At 47.4% G+C, this 15,057-nt stretch overlaps 1 protein-coding gene across 10 annotated transcripts in view; it reads right to left on the bottom strand.

Moving 5' to 3' along the window:
- The window catches only part of RALGPS1 (Ral GEF with PH domain and SH3 binding motif 1), a 275,337-nt gene that overhangs the window by 171,512 nt on the left and 88,768 nt on the right, over window positions 1–15,057 (bottom strand). For all 10 annotated transcript variants that reach the window (XM_043566967.1, XM_043566958.1, XM_043566963.1 and 7 more), the window contains one exon: window positions 7,238–7,321. In XM_043566967.1, coding sequence (XP_043422902.1) covers window positions 7,238–7,321 — 84 coding nt within the window. The remainder of the gene's footprint in view (window positions 1–7,237; window positions 7,322–15,057) is intronic.

Raw genomic sequence — 15,057 nt, 5'->3', positions numbered from 1 at the left:
TGAATTACCTGCTCGGATCCTTACCCATCTTTCTACTGGGACAGCTGTCCTCTTACTACTGATTTAGTAAAGTTCTTTGTGTATTAAGGAAAATACATTAACCCCTTGTGGGTCATGTACTGTACCAAGAATGTAGAGAAACTGGTACTATTTTACACTGTTTGGGGGAGTATAAATTTATAGGACCATTTTGAAGAGCAACTTAAATATAACTTGAAAGATGTTAAACTTCTATTCTCCCTAGAATTTTTGTTTTATGAAAACACAGAAATTTAGAGGAACTAATGTAAAAGGATTCACCAAAGTACTGTTCATAAAGTAAAAGAATAGAAAAGAAATGGCCATTAATAGGAAACTTTTACATAAATAATAGTATCACCTCAGACTCTGGAAAGAAGTCACTATAGAAGGAAGTGAGCTATTGGAATTATTCTGCACAGGAAATTTGCCTATTCTTCCCCATTTATTTATGCAATCATTTATTTATATCAGAAAAGACTCATGGATACCTACTTAACACTTGGGATTATAACCCAATACTATGTTATTTATTTTCTTGCTCAAATTATTCCAGCTTTGGTCATTGAAAGCTCTTTCAGTTGGCTCCTATGTTCCTTTGACCTACCCAGCATTGTTTTAGTTGGTTGGCTGGTTGGTTGGTTTGAGCACTTCCTTATTTTCTGGAACTACATGATGCTATAGGCTCATCGAGATGCTATTGCCCCAGGATTAAACCAGCCATTTCTCCAAGGAGCCCTGGTTCCTTTTGTTAGAGAATGGTATGAGAAAACAAGATCTGGGTGCTGGGTGTACTTGTTGCTACTGGGCATCAATGTTTCTAGGTTCTCTCAGCGGGGAGAGCAAGCGAATACATGCATACGTGTGTGTGTGTGTGTGTGTGTGTGTGCGTGTATACTAACATGTACATATACATATCTATAAATATTTCTATATGCAACCATCTGTATCTATATTCAAATAAGTGAGTTTATATTGATGTCTCCCCCTTGCTCATCTGTAACTTTCCACTCCCAACAGTGAAAAACCTGGGTCCTACCATCTGCCATCCATTTCCTTAATTGTTCAATTCCAGTATTCATGTAAAAGAGCTTCAGAATTGTTACCCAATGCACTTGGGAAGCAGCTATATTAACTAGAGTATAGAGCTCATATACAGTTCCTTTCGTCTTCAGTGTTACAGGCTCCCCTCATTTCCAAAGTTACTTAATTCAGCACCTTTCACCTCACCCTCCTCAGTGATGTTGTTTCATACATTTATAATGTGGTTAGATTTTATGTTACGTATTCCATTCTAGATTTCATTAATTTCCACAATCAATTTTTCAAATTTGCAATACACTAAAGTTTACTCTTGGTGATGGAAAGTTCTAGGAGTTTCCACAAATGCACAGTGTCGTGTGTCCAAATGACACTATGTATCATACAGCATCACAGAGAATAGTTTCACCACCCTAAAAAGTCCTCTGTGCTTCACCTACTCAATGCTCTCCCCGTCTCAAACCTCTGGCAACCCACTGATCAATCTGTTTATCATCCTTAGTTTTACCTTTTTGAAAAACGTTTTTACATTTCCCAGAATGTTTTTAAAAAGCTGGGAGCAGGGAGGTGGAAGTAATCATACATATGTCAGACTGGTTTCTTTCACTTAGTAATATGCATTTAAGATTCATCCATGTCTTTATATGGCTTGAGGGCTGATTCCTTTATTTATTTATTTTTTTTGGTGAATACTCTTCCATTGTATGGATTTACCAGTTGGTCTATCCATTCACCTATTGAAGGATATCTTAGTTCTTTTCAGTTATTGACAATGATGAATAAAGCTGCTATAAAGATATTTGTGTGTATGTGTATACAGAAGATTTCAAAGAAGCTGGATAATTATCTAGGAGTGTAATTGCTGAACTGTACCGTTTTGCATTTCCACCAGCAATGAATGAGAGTTTGTACCGCTCCGGATACTTGCCAGCAACTGGTATTGTCACTGTTTTATTCTAGCTCTTCTAAAAGGTGCATAGTGTTCTTGCATTGCCCCAGTGACAAATGACGTTGAGCATCTTTTTATATGTTTGTTTGCTATCTGTACTTCTTTGGTGGGGTGTCCAGATCTTCTGCCCATTTCTTAATTGGGTTGTTTTCTTAATGTTGAGTTTTAAGAGTATATTTTGGATACAATTCTTTTACCAGATATGTGTTTTGTGAGTATTTCCCCAGGCTGTGCTTTGTTTTTTAATTATCTTACCAGTGTCTTTCACAGAGCAGAAATTTCTAATTTTAATGAAGCCCAACTTAATCAGTTTTTTCTTTCATGGATTGTACTTTTGGTGTTACATTTAATAACTCATCACCAAAGGTCATATAGATTTTCTTCTATGTTTTCTCCTAAAAGTTTTATAGTTTTGTCTTTCACATTTAGGTTTATGCTCCATTTTGAGTTTTGTTTTTTGTTTTTTGTTTTTTGTTTTTTTAGAGAGAGAGAGTGTGTGAGCAGGGAAGAGGGGCAGAGGTGGGGAGGGGGAGGGAGAGAGGGGGAGAGGGAGAGAGAGAGACAGAGAGAGAGAGACAGAGAGAGAGAAAGACAGAGAATGAATCTTCAGCAGTCTCCATGCTCAGCGTGAAGCCTGACACGGGACTCAATTTCACAACTATGAGATCATGACCTGAGCTGAAATCAAGAATGAGACCCTCAACTGACTGAGCCACCCAGGCACCCTATTTTGAGTTAATTTTTATGAAAGATCTATACAGTCTGTGTCTAGGTCCATTATTTTACATACATTAAAAAAATGTTCCAATTGTTCCAGTACCATTTTGTTGAAGAGATTACCCTTCCTCCATTGAGGGCTCATGCATCTGTCAAAGATCAGATGACTATACGTCTGTTCTGTTCCATTACTAGGTGTCTTTTCTTTTGTCAGGACCATGCTGTCTTGATTACTGTAGCTTTACAGTTAGTCCTGAAATCAGGTAGAGCGAGGCCTCCAACTTTGCTCTTTTTCAGCATTGCGCTGGTTATTCTGTCTTTAATCTTCCCATATATATTTTAGAATCCGTTTTTTTGACCTACAAAATAGCTTGATAGGATTTTGATTGGGATTTGCTTCACTCTATAGACCAAGTTGGGAGTCTTCCAGACCATGAAGATGGAATATTTATCTGTTTCAATATACTGTGATTTCTTTCATCAGCGTTTTGCAGCTTTCCACATACAGAACGTTTATGTACTTTGTTAGATTTATACCTAAGCAGTGTGTGTGTGTGTGTGTGTGTGTGTGTGTGTGTGTGTGTGTGTATTGTAAGTGGCGTAGGGGTTTTCTATTTCAAATTCTAATTCTTTACTGCTTATCTATAGGACAGCTTTTGCATATTGATCTTGTGTTCTGCAGCCTTGCTATATTCACTTACTAGTTACAGTAAATTTTTTTACAGATTTCTTTGAGAATTTCTTTTAAAAAAATTTTTTTTTCAACGTTTATTTTTATTTTTGGGACAGAGAGAGACACAGCATGAACGGGGGAGGGGCAGAGAAAGAGGGAGACACAGAATCGGAAACAGGCTCCAGGCTCTGAGCCATCAGCCCAGAGCCCGATGCGGGGCTCGAACTCACAGACCACAAGATCGTGACCTGGCTGAAGTCGGACTCAACCGACTGCGCCACCCAGGCGCCCCGAGAATTTCTATATACACAATCATGTCATATGTGAGTAAAGTCAGTTTCATTTCTTCCTTTTCAATCTGTATATCGTCATATCTTTTTTTTTTTCTTATTGCACTAATCAGGACTTCCAATACGACTGAATGGAAGTATTGAAAGAGCACATCTTAGCCAATCTTAGGGGGAAATCATCCAATGTTTTACCATTAAGTATGATGTTGGCTGCAGGGTTTTTGTAAGTGTCCTTTATCAAGTTGAGGAAGTTCCCCTCTATTCCTAATTGGCTGACATCTTAGTTTCTTGAGGAACTATCACTTCTCCATTCTCAGCTCATGTGGCCTAGGCCCCCTGCCCCTAGCTCCATGGGCAGGCTTATTTCTAAGACCTGGCCAACCAGAGCCTCATGTCTTCCTGGTCAGAGTGACTGATCAGGATGAACAGGATGCGACACAAGCCAAAGCAGCTAAACATCAGATGACAGAGCTACTTAAAAGGAGGCAAGATTTTTCTGCTGGGGGTTGCCCTCACAACAGGATGTGAGCCAGAATCTGTTGGCAGCCATCTTGCAGCCACAGAGGAGGAAGCTGCCAGAGAAGGGACCCAGCTTCCTGGAACCAGGAACCTTTGGCCCTGCCCAATAAGGATCCTGAGACCCAGAGATAGGAAGTGACTTGCCCGAGGCCTGAAACAGGTTAGCAGTAGAATCTAGACCAGAACCAAGTTCTCCCAATTCCCTCCTCATCTTTCCCTAATTCTTCAGCATCTTCAGGACACAATTCCAGCTCTGCTGCCAGCAACCAGTCCCAGGCCTCACTGTCCTTCAGTTCAGAGCTCCCACTACTCTACACCCTTTTTACAGCTAATGCTAATTGTTTACTATGTGTCAAGTACTGGGCCAAACCCTTTACATCCACAATTCTCATTTAATCTTCAAAACCACTTGAAATGATTCTTTCCACTTTATAAATAAGGAAGGTGAAAGGTCAAAAGACAACCCAAGATGGGAAAGCTAGTAGGTTGTAGGGCTAGGATGCAAACCCGTAGGGGTTTGATTCTCTGTGACCACAGTTTCTTAGGCTGTTGCTCACAGACCCCGAAAGTGTTCATGCACACATTTTGAGGGGGCAAGCACTGAACTCACTAAAATTAAATGCAAATGTATACATCTCTGCATTTATCTGGAAATGGGTTCACATATGCATATATATTTTTCAAATTCTCAAAAGAACACATGATTCAAAAAAGGTGGAGCACTTCTGTGGTCTGTGGTGAACTCCTTGGGGCTGAGATAGGAGCCTGGCCCAGAGCAGACAGCTCAGTGAACTCAGCTGGGTGCTGCCATCCCTCCATGAGCTCTAGGAACAAATTCCAAGGGACTCAGGTCCCACAGAGAAAGCAGGCAAGCCCACAGGGTCTGGCCACTGGGTTTCTGGTTTGGCCACAAGAAGCCCCATATCTGCGGTCAACCTCCTTCCAATCAGCTGATCTTCCTGTTCTCTCTTACTTTCCCCGAAAACATTTGGACGCTTACTACATGCCAGACACCGTGCTAAGAGCTCTTCGTGTGCCATTTCATTTAATCTCCACAGCAACTGTGCAAGGTGAGTCATACTGTTATTCTCATTTACAGATAAGGAAACTGAGGCTCACAAAGGCAACTGACCTGCTTTCCTTTATCTGGAGTCTGATGGGGAGCCTTGTTCTCACATATAAAGTCTGCCAGGAAGGGATGCCAATCGGTTCATCTCAGAGAAAGCAGCCCCAGTGGCTGACCGGGCCTGGCTGTTGGCCAGTTTTGAAGCCAAATGGCTGTGTCCAGGAGCTGCTCGCTCTGAGTAGCTGACAGGCTGGCAGCAAGACCATTTCTCAGAGCGTCCCGTTTGGGAAAATGCGACTTCGCTTCTGGCTCGCTTCACCCGCTTGGTCTGATCTGGACACGATGCAACTGTTCGCAGAACGAGCCGCACCACCCTCTGCCAGGCTGACCTGGCCTCCGCGTGCAAAGCAGATTACATCAGAGCCCCCAGCGGCCCTCCTCCGGGAGCACTGTGGCTGGCCAGAGGTGGGACTGAGCTGGCTTCCAGTCAAATAGTTTTGTGAAGGAAACTATGAATCCTCTGACAGTGTGTGCACATCTGTTTTATTTTTTAAAGCCTAAGCTCAGTTGAAAAGGAAAAGATTTTGAAAAGAGAGAGCAAGAAAACAAAAGCCTTCAGAACTTCTCTGTTCAAAACAAACAGTGCATACAGCCCCACTGCAGATGCCTAGGTCCTTCTTAGTTCCTAGTATAACAACAATAATGCAAACTTCAGTCTTGATCTCCAGACGAAAAGCTGGTGCCTCTCGGAGGCTCTCCCCATCCTCCGGTGGTAGCCGAGGCTGGGGAAGCCTGGGGAGGGCTGGGCGGCGGTGATGCACAGGGCCCAGCATTTCTGAGTGGGAAGGCCCAAAGGAAACCCAGGCCCATCACCCCGAGGCCCAGTCACACACACTATGCAATTTCTAAACCACTGTCCTCATTTGAAACCAGAAAAACAAGAAGGAAGAAAAACTGTCAACAGCACCATTTGGGGGTTTGGTCCATCCAAGGGAGGTCTTAGAGGGTGCTTTCTACCAGAGATCTCATTCTGGTAGATCTGGCTGAGAAGCCAGAAGCCCACTGCCCTCAGCTGGTCCAAGTCTTCATCATCGTTCCCTTAAGTGGGGGTGCAGATCTTCATACTGGCGCAAAGGTGCTGGTTGGACCGAGTCAGTTTGCAGTAGTATGTATGGGGCCGGTGACCAGGGCATCGGGCACTCAAAGTTCCGAGCACCTCATTCATCCACTCCACATGTATGTACTGAGGGTCTATCATATGCCTGACATTAGGCCAGGTGGCGGGAGGTGCACTGGTGAACAAGATGGATATGGCTCCTGCCTTCACGGAGCCCACAGACCGGCAAGGAAGACGGAGGCGAAGGCGCTGCACAAAGCGAGGACAGATGAGCAAAGGACCAGATGGAAAAAGAAGCACAGGGGGCAGTGAGAGAATGTCTGACAGCAAGACCTCGCACGGGCGAGGGGTTCACAGAGAGCTCCCCACAGAAGTGACACTCCGACTAAGATCAGACTGGGGGCTAAACAGAGAGGAAGAATTCTGAACTGAGAGGACAGCACATCTGGGGCCTGATGGGGCAGAGAGGGGGCATCAGGGAAGAGAAGGAGACCAGGATGGATGGCTGAAGCCTGCGGAGCAGGGAAAGGGACAAGAGAGGAGACTGGAGGGGTGGACAGAAACCAGACCCACCGTGCAGGACCCTGCAGGGAAATTAAGGTGCTTGAGCCTTAGCTTAGCTGGAACTGGCAGCCAGTGAAGCAATTTAAACCCAGGAAAAGATGTATTTGGTTCCACCTGCTGTGAAGAAGGACCGTGCAGGCAAAAGGATTGATGGGCGGGATGGTTCGGGAAGAGGGGTTTGGACCGGGGACCAGGTGCCTGGGATTGAACCCTGGCAGGGCTCCCAGCCCAAGGGGACAACAGATCGCTATCCGGCCACGCACAGGCAAGGGGTACTGCTTACCTGGTTAAACCTCCGGGTAAAGGCCACAACGTTGGGGGCGAGACTATGTTTCTCCTTCTTACTCCATCCACAGCTGGCTAGTTCCTAGGAAGCACAGAGTCAATTTCAACAGCGATTCTAACACACAAGGGACATCTAACTGGAATATGGACACAAAGGTGGGGAAGGGCCAAAGCCCTGGCCATCCATATCTTCACCAGGGTGGGTCAGTCTTCTCCCCATCCTCTGGAGAGGAGGGCTGGGTCTGTAGATGGAGGTGCACCCCGGGACCCCCAGGAGTGAGGATGGAAAGTAGGACACTTTGCCCCATAACCCTGGCCACATTTCCCAGGACTTCTGTGCCAAAATATTCTTAACCACAAACTGCCTCCTCTGCCAGTTCCCCTGGGACCAGAAGTCCCTTCTGAAGGTAAACTGTCTGCGAGAGGGCATAATGTGTTAGCTAGAAAGACCCATCCTCCCAGGTGAACTTAAAAATTTTTAAGTGAAATATGGATAAACGATTTCAGAGTTCATTGGCCACGTGATACCCTCCACTCCTGGCATGAGGGAACCTCCTTGCCCCCGCCCACTGTAATCAGAGAAGATTCTGGGACCACCTCACACCCCTTCCTGAAGTCAGCCCCTCCCCTATCTCGTACAACCAACAGGGGGATAGAAGGAGAGGTTGCCTTTAACATCTTCTTCAAGGGCCTCGTCTCTTTTCCAACAGGTTTAATGTTATAATTTGAATAATCAAATTATCTAAATTTTACCCATCTGTGAGGCTGGTTCCTACCCAAGGGAGTTAACAGGAACACTGTAACAGGATGACTTGGGTGCATAAGAAGACCAGAGAAAACCCATTATCCAAGGGCCAGCGTTCTCAGCTTGTGGCTTGGGAGCGCTGGCGAAGAACAGAATAAAGGAGGCAGACGAAAGTTCTCTATCCCTAAGTTACAAGACCTTCTTTAAATTCATATCAGGCCTTGCTATTATTAACAACATTTTTTTTTTTGCCACACATCTGGAACTTTAATAAGATCTTTAGGGAGAGCCAGCTGCCTGGCAGCGGGAATAGGGGTCTACTAGGCAGTCAGGGAGGGCAGTGGGAATGGCCAGAGACAAAACCTGTTGGCCGAGCAGCTCTGTCTGAAGTGCTGTGCCCTTCAAATGCATCTCGGGACCCAACTCTATGCCACAGGTGCTGTGTGAATCCTGGCTGGAGGCAATGGACAGCTCGGGATATAAGATCAATGGCCTGGACTTGAAAGCACCCAGGCACCAAGCGGGGGCTATGCACTCTGCTCCTCTCCCGGCTGTCTCACTTCTGTAAATGCGCCATTCTCCTCCTGGTCACCCACATGGGAAAACACGACCATCTTTGACCTTGCCAGTCCTTTACACCCTCACAAGGCAGACCCCAAAGAATAGTAATGACAAGGACGTTAACGAACGTTAACGAACCCATTTATCAAGAGTCCCCCGCACGTCAGGGGCTGGCCAAGGCACTTCACCTGTTACCTCATGTAATTCACACCACATCCATTTAGCAAAGAGGAAGGGGCTCAGGATCCATCCTCTTGAATGAATACCTTGACTCATTTCTTTTCACGAGCAGACATGAACCTCTTTGAGATGGAGCATTCACCTCTGTTTACCATGATTCTCCTTGTTCCAAAAATATGTATTCAACCTGCCTCAGTTACATTGACCTCTCCTCCCCTTTAGAACAGATACTTTAATTATTTTGCAAATGTATATCATTGCCCTTTCAAAGTTTAATTGTGAGAACAAGAACCTCCCTCCTCTGTGGATCCCAGAACCAGTCCTGGAAAGCAATGGATTATAATCAGATATAAAAGAGGTGTTTCAAGGACTGAGGCATGGTTGTTGCCCAATTTCTCGTTAATAGTCACCCCTTTGTTTTTTCCTGAATTCTTTAATAAACAGCAAAAGCTTTACACATATACATGTGTATGTATGCACGCACAAGTATGTGTTTATGTGCACACGTTAAATTAAGAGTCTGTAATCTTATTTAGAATTAGACAGACCCAGTCACATCCTGGCCTCCACACACCAGCTGCATGATCTCAGAAGACAACCTTCTCAGACGCTCAGTTTTCACATATTAAAATGGGTATCATATTGTATTTATCTGTGAAGCTCATTAAATAACGACTAAGTGAGATCCAGACATGCAGGGCACGGAGCACATAACAAGTAGCTGGCGAACGTTATCTACCTTCCCCTTCCCAGGGTCGCATTGCTGTCAGACTCAGCGCAAGCTCCAAACACCCTCCACTTCCTCCCACACCGTGCTCCTGTTGCAATCTCAAATTATTAACAAAATCTATCACGATTTCTCTCTCGCTTTGCTGATGTCATGCAGGCAGGAACCAAAGCAAGTACTTAATACATCTGCCCTAAGTTTATTTGATTGGAACATTTCTAAGACCCTGGTTCAAAAACTACACTTCTCAGGGTTTTGACGATTCCCTAAAGAACCTTTCACGCTGAGAGACGCGTAACATTTAAAATGAAAACCTCAACAGAGTGAAACATTGTGTTTGAGGGGTTCCTTGATGAAACGGAAGGAGCTAAGGACTTAAGAACCAAAAGACCTTGCCCTGAATCCCGCCCGGCCACTTACTTCCGAGGCGACCTCAGGCAAGTTAACCTCTGTCGGTACTGTTTTCATCGCTGATGAAACAGGGACACCGAAATTAACTCCACAGAATTGTGGCAGAGACTGAAAGAAGTAACGCCTGGCAAAGGAGGTTACATGCAGGGCACAGGTCTGGCTCACAGCGGATGCCAAGCCTCATCTGTTGAATGAATGGAGTATGAGTGTTCCTCGGGGTTGAAATCTCCCAAATTCAGGGCAGAGAGATTTATCAGGACGTCAAAAGAAATAAGACCGTTCTATCTGCACTAAAACAAGTCCTGGGCCCAACCTCCTTGGCACTGTTTCTTCTGTGTTTGGCCTTATAGGATTACAAGAGATTCCATCTGTGTGAAGTGGGTTTGGAAAATGTGAAGTAATAGAACAAAACTCTTCCAGTCACTAATGCCTAAAAAAGGTCTATGCTATGGAACTGATCTGAGTGTAATTAAGTTAAAATTGACCAGAGGAGACAGGGCTGGTTCTAGAAGGAGACAAGGGGTTGGGCTGAGGCTGGTGGCCTTGCATCCTGGGTGAGCCACCCGGCTGTCCCTGGGCCACCACACAGCCCCCTCCCAAGGGCACTGGGGCCCTGATCGCACCCTGTCTGTCCTTGGCTCTGAGTTCTCTGCTGAGGTCAACTGGATGTGAAAGGAGAGCATGAGCCTGTACAGTCCTTTGCCAGCTTCCTCCGGGACCTCTCTTCTGTCATGTGGATGCTCCCTGGCTTCATCAGGGAGAAAACAGGAGCTGTGAGAAGAAACTTTTCTGCCACCAAATGTGCAAATTCACTTGCGTCCTCTCCCTTCCTTGGCTTCAATGGAAGAGCAAACCTATCCTCTCGGGGACCCGCTCTCCTCCTGGGCACTGGACCCCGTCCCCTCCCCTGCTCAGCCTTGCCCTCCAGCCCTCTCTCTTCCCTGCACCCTCACCTCCTTCCTCTCCGCGAACAATAATAATAACAAGGAGAGTCCTGCTGAAAGACATCTTTTCCAGGCTGTCAGTACCACTTCCCTCCCCACCTCCTTCCCAGCCCCCTGCTCCACTGACCCTGCTCTGTCCCTTACTGGTGACAGCTTCCCAGCAGGAAGCCCCACCTGTTCCCGCTGCCTGTACCAGCCCTTCAGCACCATGCTCTCCGCTCTCTGTTCTCCGGCTGTCTTCTCGCTTCTCACAACCCTAGCCTCAGTCTTCTTTTCTGGCTGCTTTTTTCTTTTCTGGTACTTCCCCCCCACCCCATATCCACCTAAATCTGTCCATGGTCTTCTGTATTCTTCTCCGTCCACAGTCCTCCCTGGAAGACCACATCCACCTCCGTGGCTTGCCCCGCACATCTGTGCCCAGCCCGGTTTCTCTCCTGAGCTCCAGACCAGGATATGCAGCCACCTCTGGCCACACCTTCCCCAGTGTCCCACAGGGACCTCAACGTCAGCATCAGTGGGCCTGGAACCGAAAAGGAGTCTGACCAGCTGCCTTAAATGAAAAACCTAACAGCATGAGATTCATTTAGACACCCATTCTGACAGTCAAAGGAGAATGTTTATTACAAAGAAACCGGGGAAACATTACTAACCAATATAGAAACAACTTTTACCTACGTGACACCAAGAGTCAACACAGCTTGCAGCTCTCCCTGTGAAGCTACCTGGGGCCACACTGCCAGCAAAGCCACCAGCTGCCAGCCTTGCGCGTAGGGGTCCGGGAGTCAGATGCCTGAGGTGGCCTGAGAAAGGCCCGACCCTGACCGTGTCTGGGGCCAGTGAGGTAAGGCTCTAGAACCTGGGGAGTGGGACAAGTCCTCCCCGGAGACCCTTGCAGGATCTAGGCCACAGGAAGTCGGTGCCAACACAGGGGCCTTCCGCACACGTGCTTGATCCGGACTGCAATCTTTTCCAAATCACGCTCCTAAAACATGTCCACGTGGAACACGCATCGCGTGAAGGAAAGGTCACGAAGTCTGACTCCATGGGCTACCACCAGGCTGCCACTGGCCACAGGCACCGCATTACCAGCTTTGCTCAGTGGCGACCCTTCTCCGTCCTCCCCCCTCCTCCCATTCTACAGTCTAGAACGATCTTTAGAAGAACCTGTGGGACAATCACACTTAGTCAAACTAGTTCTAAAAACACCCCAGGGAGTAGACGACCCACTGAGGCAGTCGGGGGAGACAGTGCCAGTTTGGGGGCTGGGAGTGGGGTCTGACTAAGGGGTAAGGCATTTTAGGGCCTAGACTCTGGTGACATGGTTAAGAACAGGCAAATGACGGAGTGGCTGCTGTGTCCTTCGAGGACCTTCAGACCTTGTCGCCCTCGCGGAAGTCACAGTAGCAAAGGTGCATGGCATCCTCTCGTCCTGGTGTGGAAGTAGGGGTCCTGGGGCTGGAGGTAGGAATGAGAGATGCTCCATGGGGGCCTCCCACTTGGAACCCAGGAGCGGGGCTGGCTCTGGTCTCAGGAGTGAACGGGGAGGGCACGAGGGTTGAGAAAAGAGAGACCCTGGAGTACAGCAGTTAAGGACTCAGATGGACTGGGGCTGACTCACAACCAGCTGGCTGTGTGATCCTGGCCAAGCCACCGCCACCCCCAGGGCCCGACCCTGCTCATCTGAAAACTGGCAGGGACGGCACCTCCCTCACGCAGTAGTTATAAGAAGTAACATATAACTCGCTGGCTCAGTCAGAAGAGCATGTGACTCTTGATCTTGGGGTTGTGAGTTCGAGCCCCACATTGGGTGTAGAGATTACTAAATAAATAAATTGTTAAAAAAAGAAGTAAATAAGGTGATATTTGTCAATTGCTTAGAATAATGTCTGAGACATTATAAGTACTTTCAGTGGGTGTCTTAAATGAGGGAAAAGGCAGCACAGGGCAGGTGGGAGCAGGGGCAGATGATCCAGATCAGCAGAGACCCTGGAGTCTGATGGGGATAAAGTGCCCAGAAGAGCAGTCCCTGGGCAGCCGGACTCCAACTATGCCTGGGACAAGGACCAAGGCCCAGCCAGTAAGCTTTACTGACTACCGACTTTGTGCCAGGAACCGTGCTAACACCTGGCACGTGCTGAGGGTCTCGTCTCACCCTCACAGGACCCTCAGAGTGGGCACGGTTGCCATCACCTTCCATTTCTAAGTGAAAAATGACACAACGAGCAGGTGACTGAATGTGCCCCGGCCACACATGCAGGCGATGAAGAGGGTGAGGCTGTCCTCACCAAAGCCAGGACAGAGCTGCGGGCCTCACGTGGGACTCCAGCAGGCTCCCAGCCGAGAGAAGGGGTGAAGGATATGAAGGAACAGACCAAGGCAGGGGCTGGGCTGAGGACGGCAGCGTTGCCAATGTGGTTGGAGCAGAGCAGTGGGAGGAGAGGTGGTAAGAAAGGAAGCAGATGGGAGGCCAGGTCATAGCCCGGCCTGGAGGGCAAGTAAGGACTGGATTTTATTTTATTGAGTGGGATGGGAAGGCAAGGGAGCGACCGAAGAGGTAGGCTTCCAAAAGCCTCCCGCATGTGTTAGGTAGGTCTTATTGCCCGGATAACACGAGCAAGAGAGTGGCAGAGTGGATGTAAACCCATCAAGTGATCTTCAGCTGGACTGCAGTCTAGTTTGTACTATAATCGCATGCATGGGGTGAAATGTTCTCACAGGAGGGCAGTTCACTTTAGTAATGTGAAACAAACACCCGCCAGGGGCTGTGTGCGGAGAAAGGGAGGAGGCAGGGCCCAGGGAGAAATGAACATGAGGGCCTCCAGAAGGCCTCGGAACCCTGGCCAGACAAACCACAAGAGGGGGACAGAATCACTGGGGACAAATGGGTGCCTTCCTCGGCGTCAGGGTATGTGTCTGGGGGACAGAGGTCAAGGAAGGAGTACAGTAATTCATCTTTCTCAACTTTCAGTCATACTAATTTCTACAGAATAACAACTCACAGCCACCACCTCTTCATCAAATCCTCAAACTACCGTGCTTAGGACACATGTAGATTTAGGGTCATGAAGACGATGCAAATTTCCCAAACACTCCCTTTCCAGCCCTAGTCCTGTGCAGCTCTGCACAATTAGAAGCAGCTGTCGACGCGGCACAGCGGCCAAGTGCAGCCCTGTGAATGGTCTCCCGTCCATGTGACAGAGAAAGGGCCCCAGTGGACAGAACGGCCAGCAGCCCCCGGCGGCTCAGCTCGCTGGATTCCCAAGCCGAATATGAGGCCCACGGGGCCACCCGTTCCTTTTCCACTCTAACGCTGGGGACTGTGCTCAATTCCCTTTCTCCATATTCTTGGGAAATGCTTTTTCCAAGTAATAGCATTCAGATGTTCGCTTTTAGAAAACACTACACTTTGGGTTTTTTTGACTAGGGACCTAGTAAATGTTCATGACAGAAAACCTGAACAACACAGAAAGCCTGTAAAATAAACTATAAGCCATGCATTAGCCTCAAACCCAGAGAAACCCACGTTTGGTTAATAATAATGGCAAGAGTAACAATAGCTAACGTTTTACTGAGCACTCACTAAGTGCTCATCATTTCACAACTGTTTATCCCGTTGCTCAGTGTATTCTCACAACAATCCTAGGAGATAAGTACTGTCACTGCCCCATTCTGCAGATGAGGAAAGGGAAGCTTCGTTGGAAATGTCAAGCAGTTGGCTCAAATCCTCACACGGGGTCAGCGTGAGAGCCGAGACTCACACCCGGGTCTGCCAGTCTCAGAGGCCTGGACCCTTAGGCACAGAGCACCTCCATCGCCAGGGCGGTAGCCGCTCCCCACCCACGGGCACAGGGGCACACACACGTGCACACACGCTCGCTCACTCCCTCGAAAACCGAGCTTATGCCGTACCCACGGTTCCACACGTGTTCTTGTCCATGCTACATACACCACCTCACATCACCCCAGCCCTCCTTTCACAGAGCTCCTGGGACCGCACCACACCCCCTAGAGATGATCTATCCTCCTGGTCCCCTCCAGGTTTCCCTCCGAGTTCTAGGAGGAAATTTTAGCTTACCCTTTCTCTCTGCTTTGGTTTCCCACAATATCTCATCTGCTGCTATTTCCACAGTGGTTTAAATTCAGTAATCACAGTTTTTGACACAATCAAATCCTTTTTTATTTTAAATGTTTTATTTATTTTTGAGACAGGAGGGAGGGGCAGAGAGAGACGGGGACAGAGAATCTCAAGC

The sequence above is a fragment of the Prionailurus bengalensis genome, chromosome D4 (genome assembly GCF_016509475.1).
Source record: "Prionailurus bengalensis isolate Pbe53 chromosome D4, Fcat_Pben_1.1_paternal_pri, whole genome shotgun sequence".
In the NCBI taxonomy this organism is placed as follows: domain Eukaryota; kingdom Metazoa; phylum Chordata; class Mammalia; order Carnivora; family Felidae; genus Prionailurus; species Prionailurus bengalensis.
The sequence above is the reverse complement of the archived record's forward strand: the minus strand, read 5'-3'. Positions and strand labels throughout refer to the sequence as shown.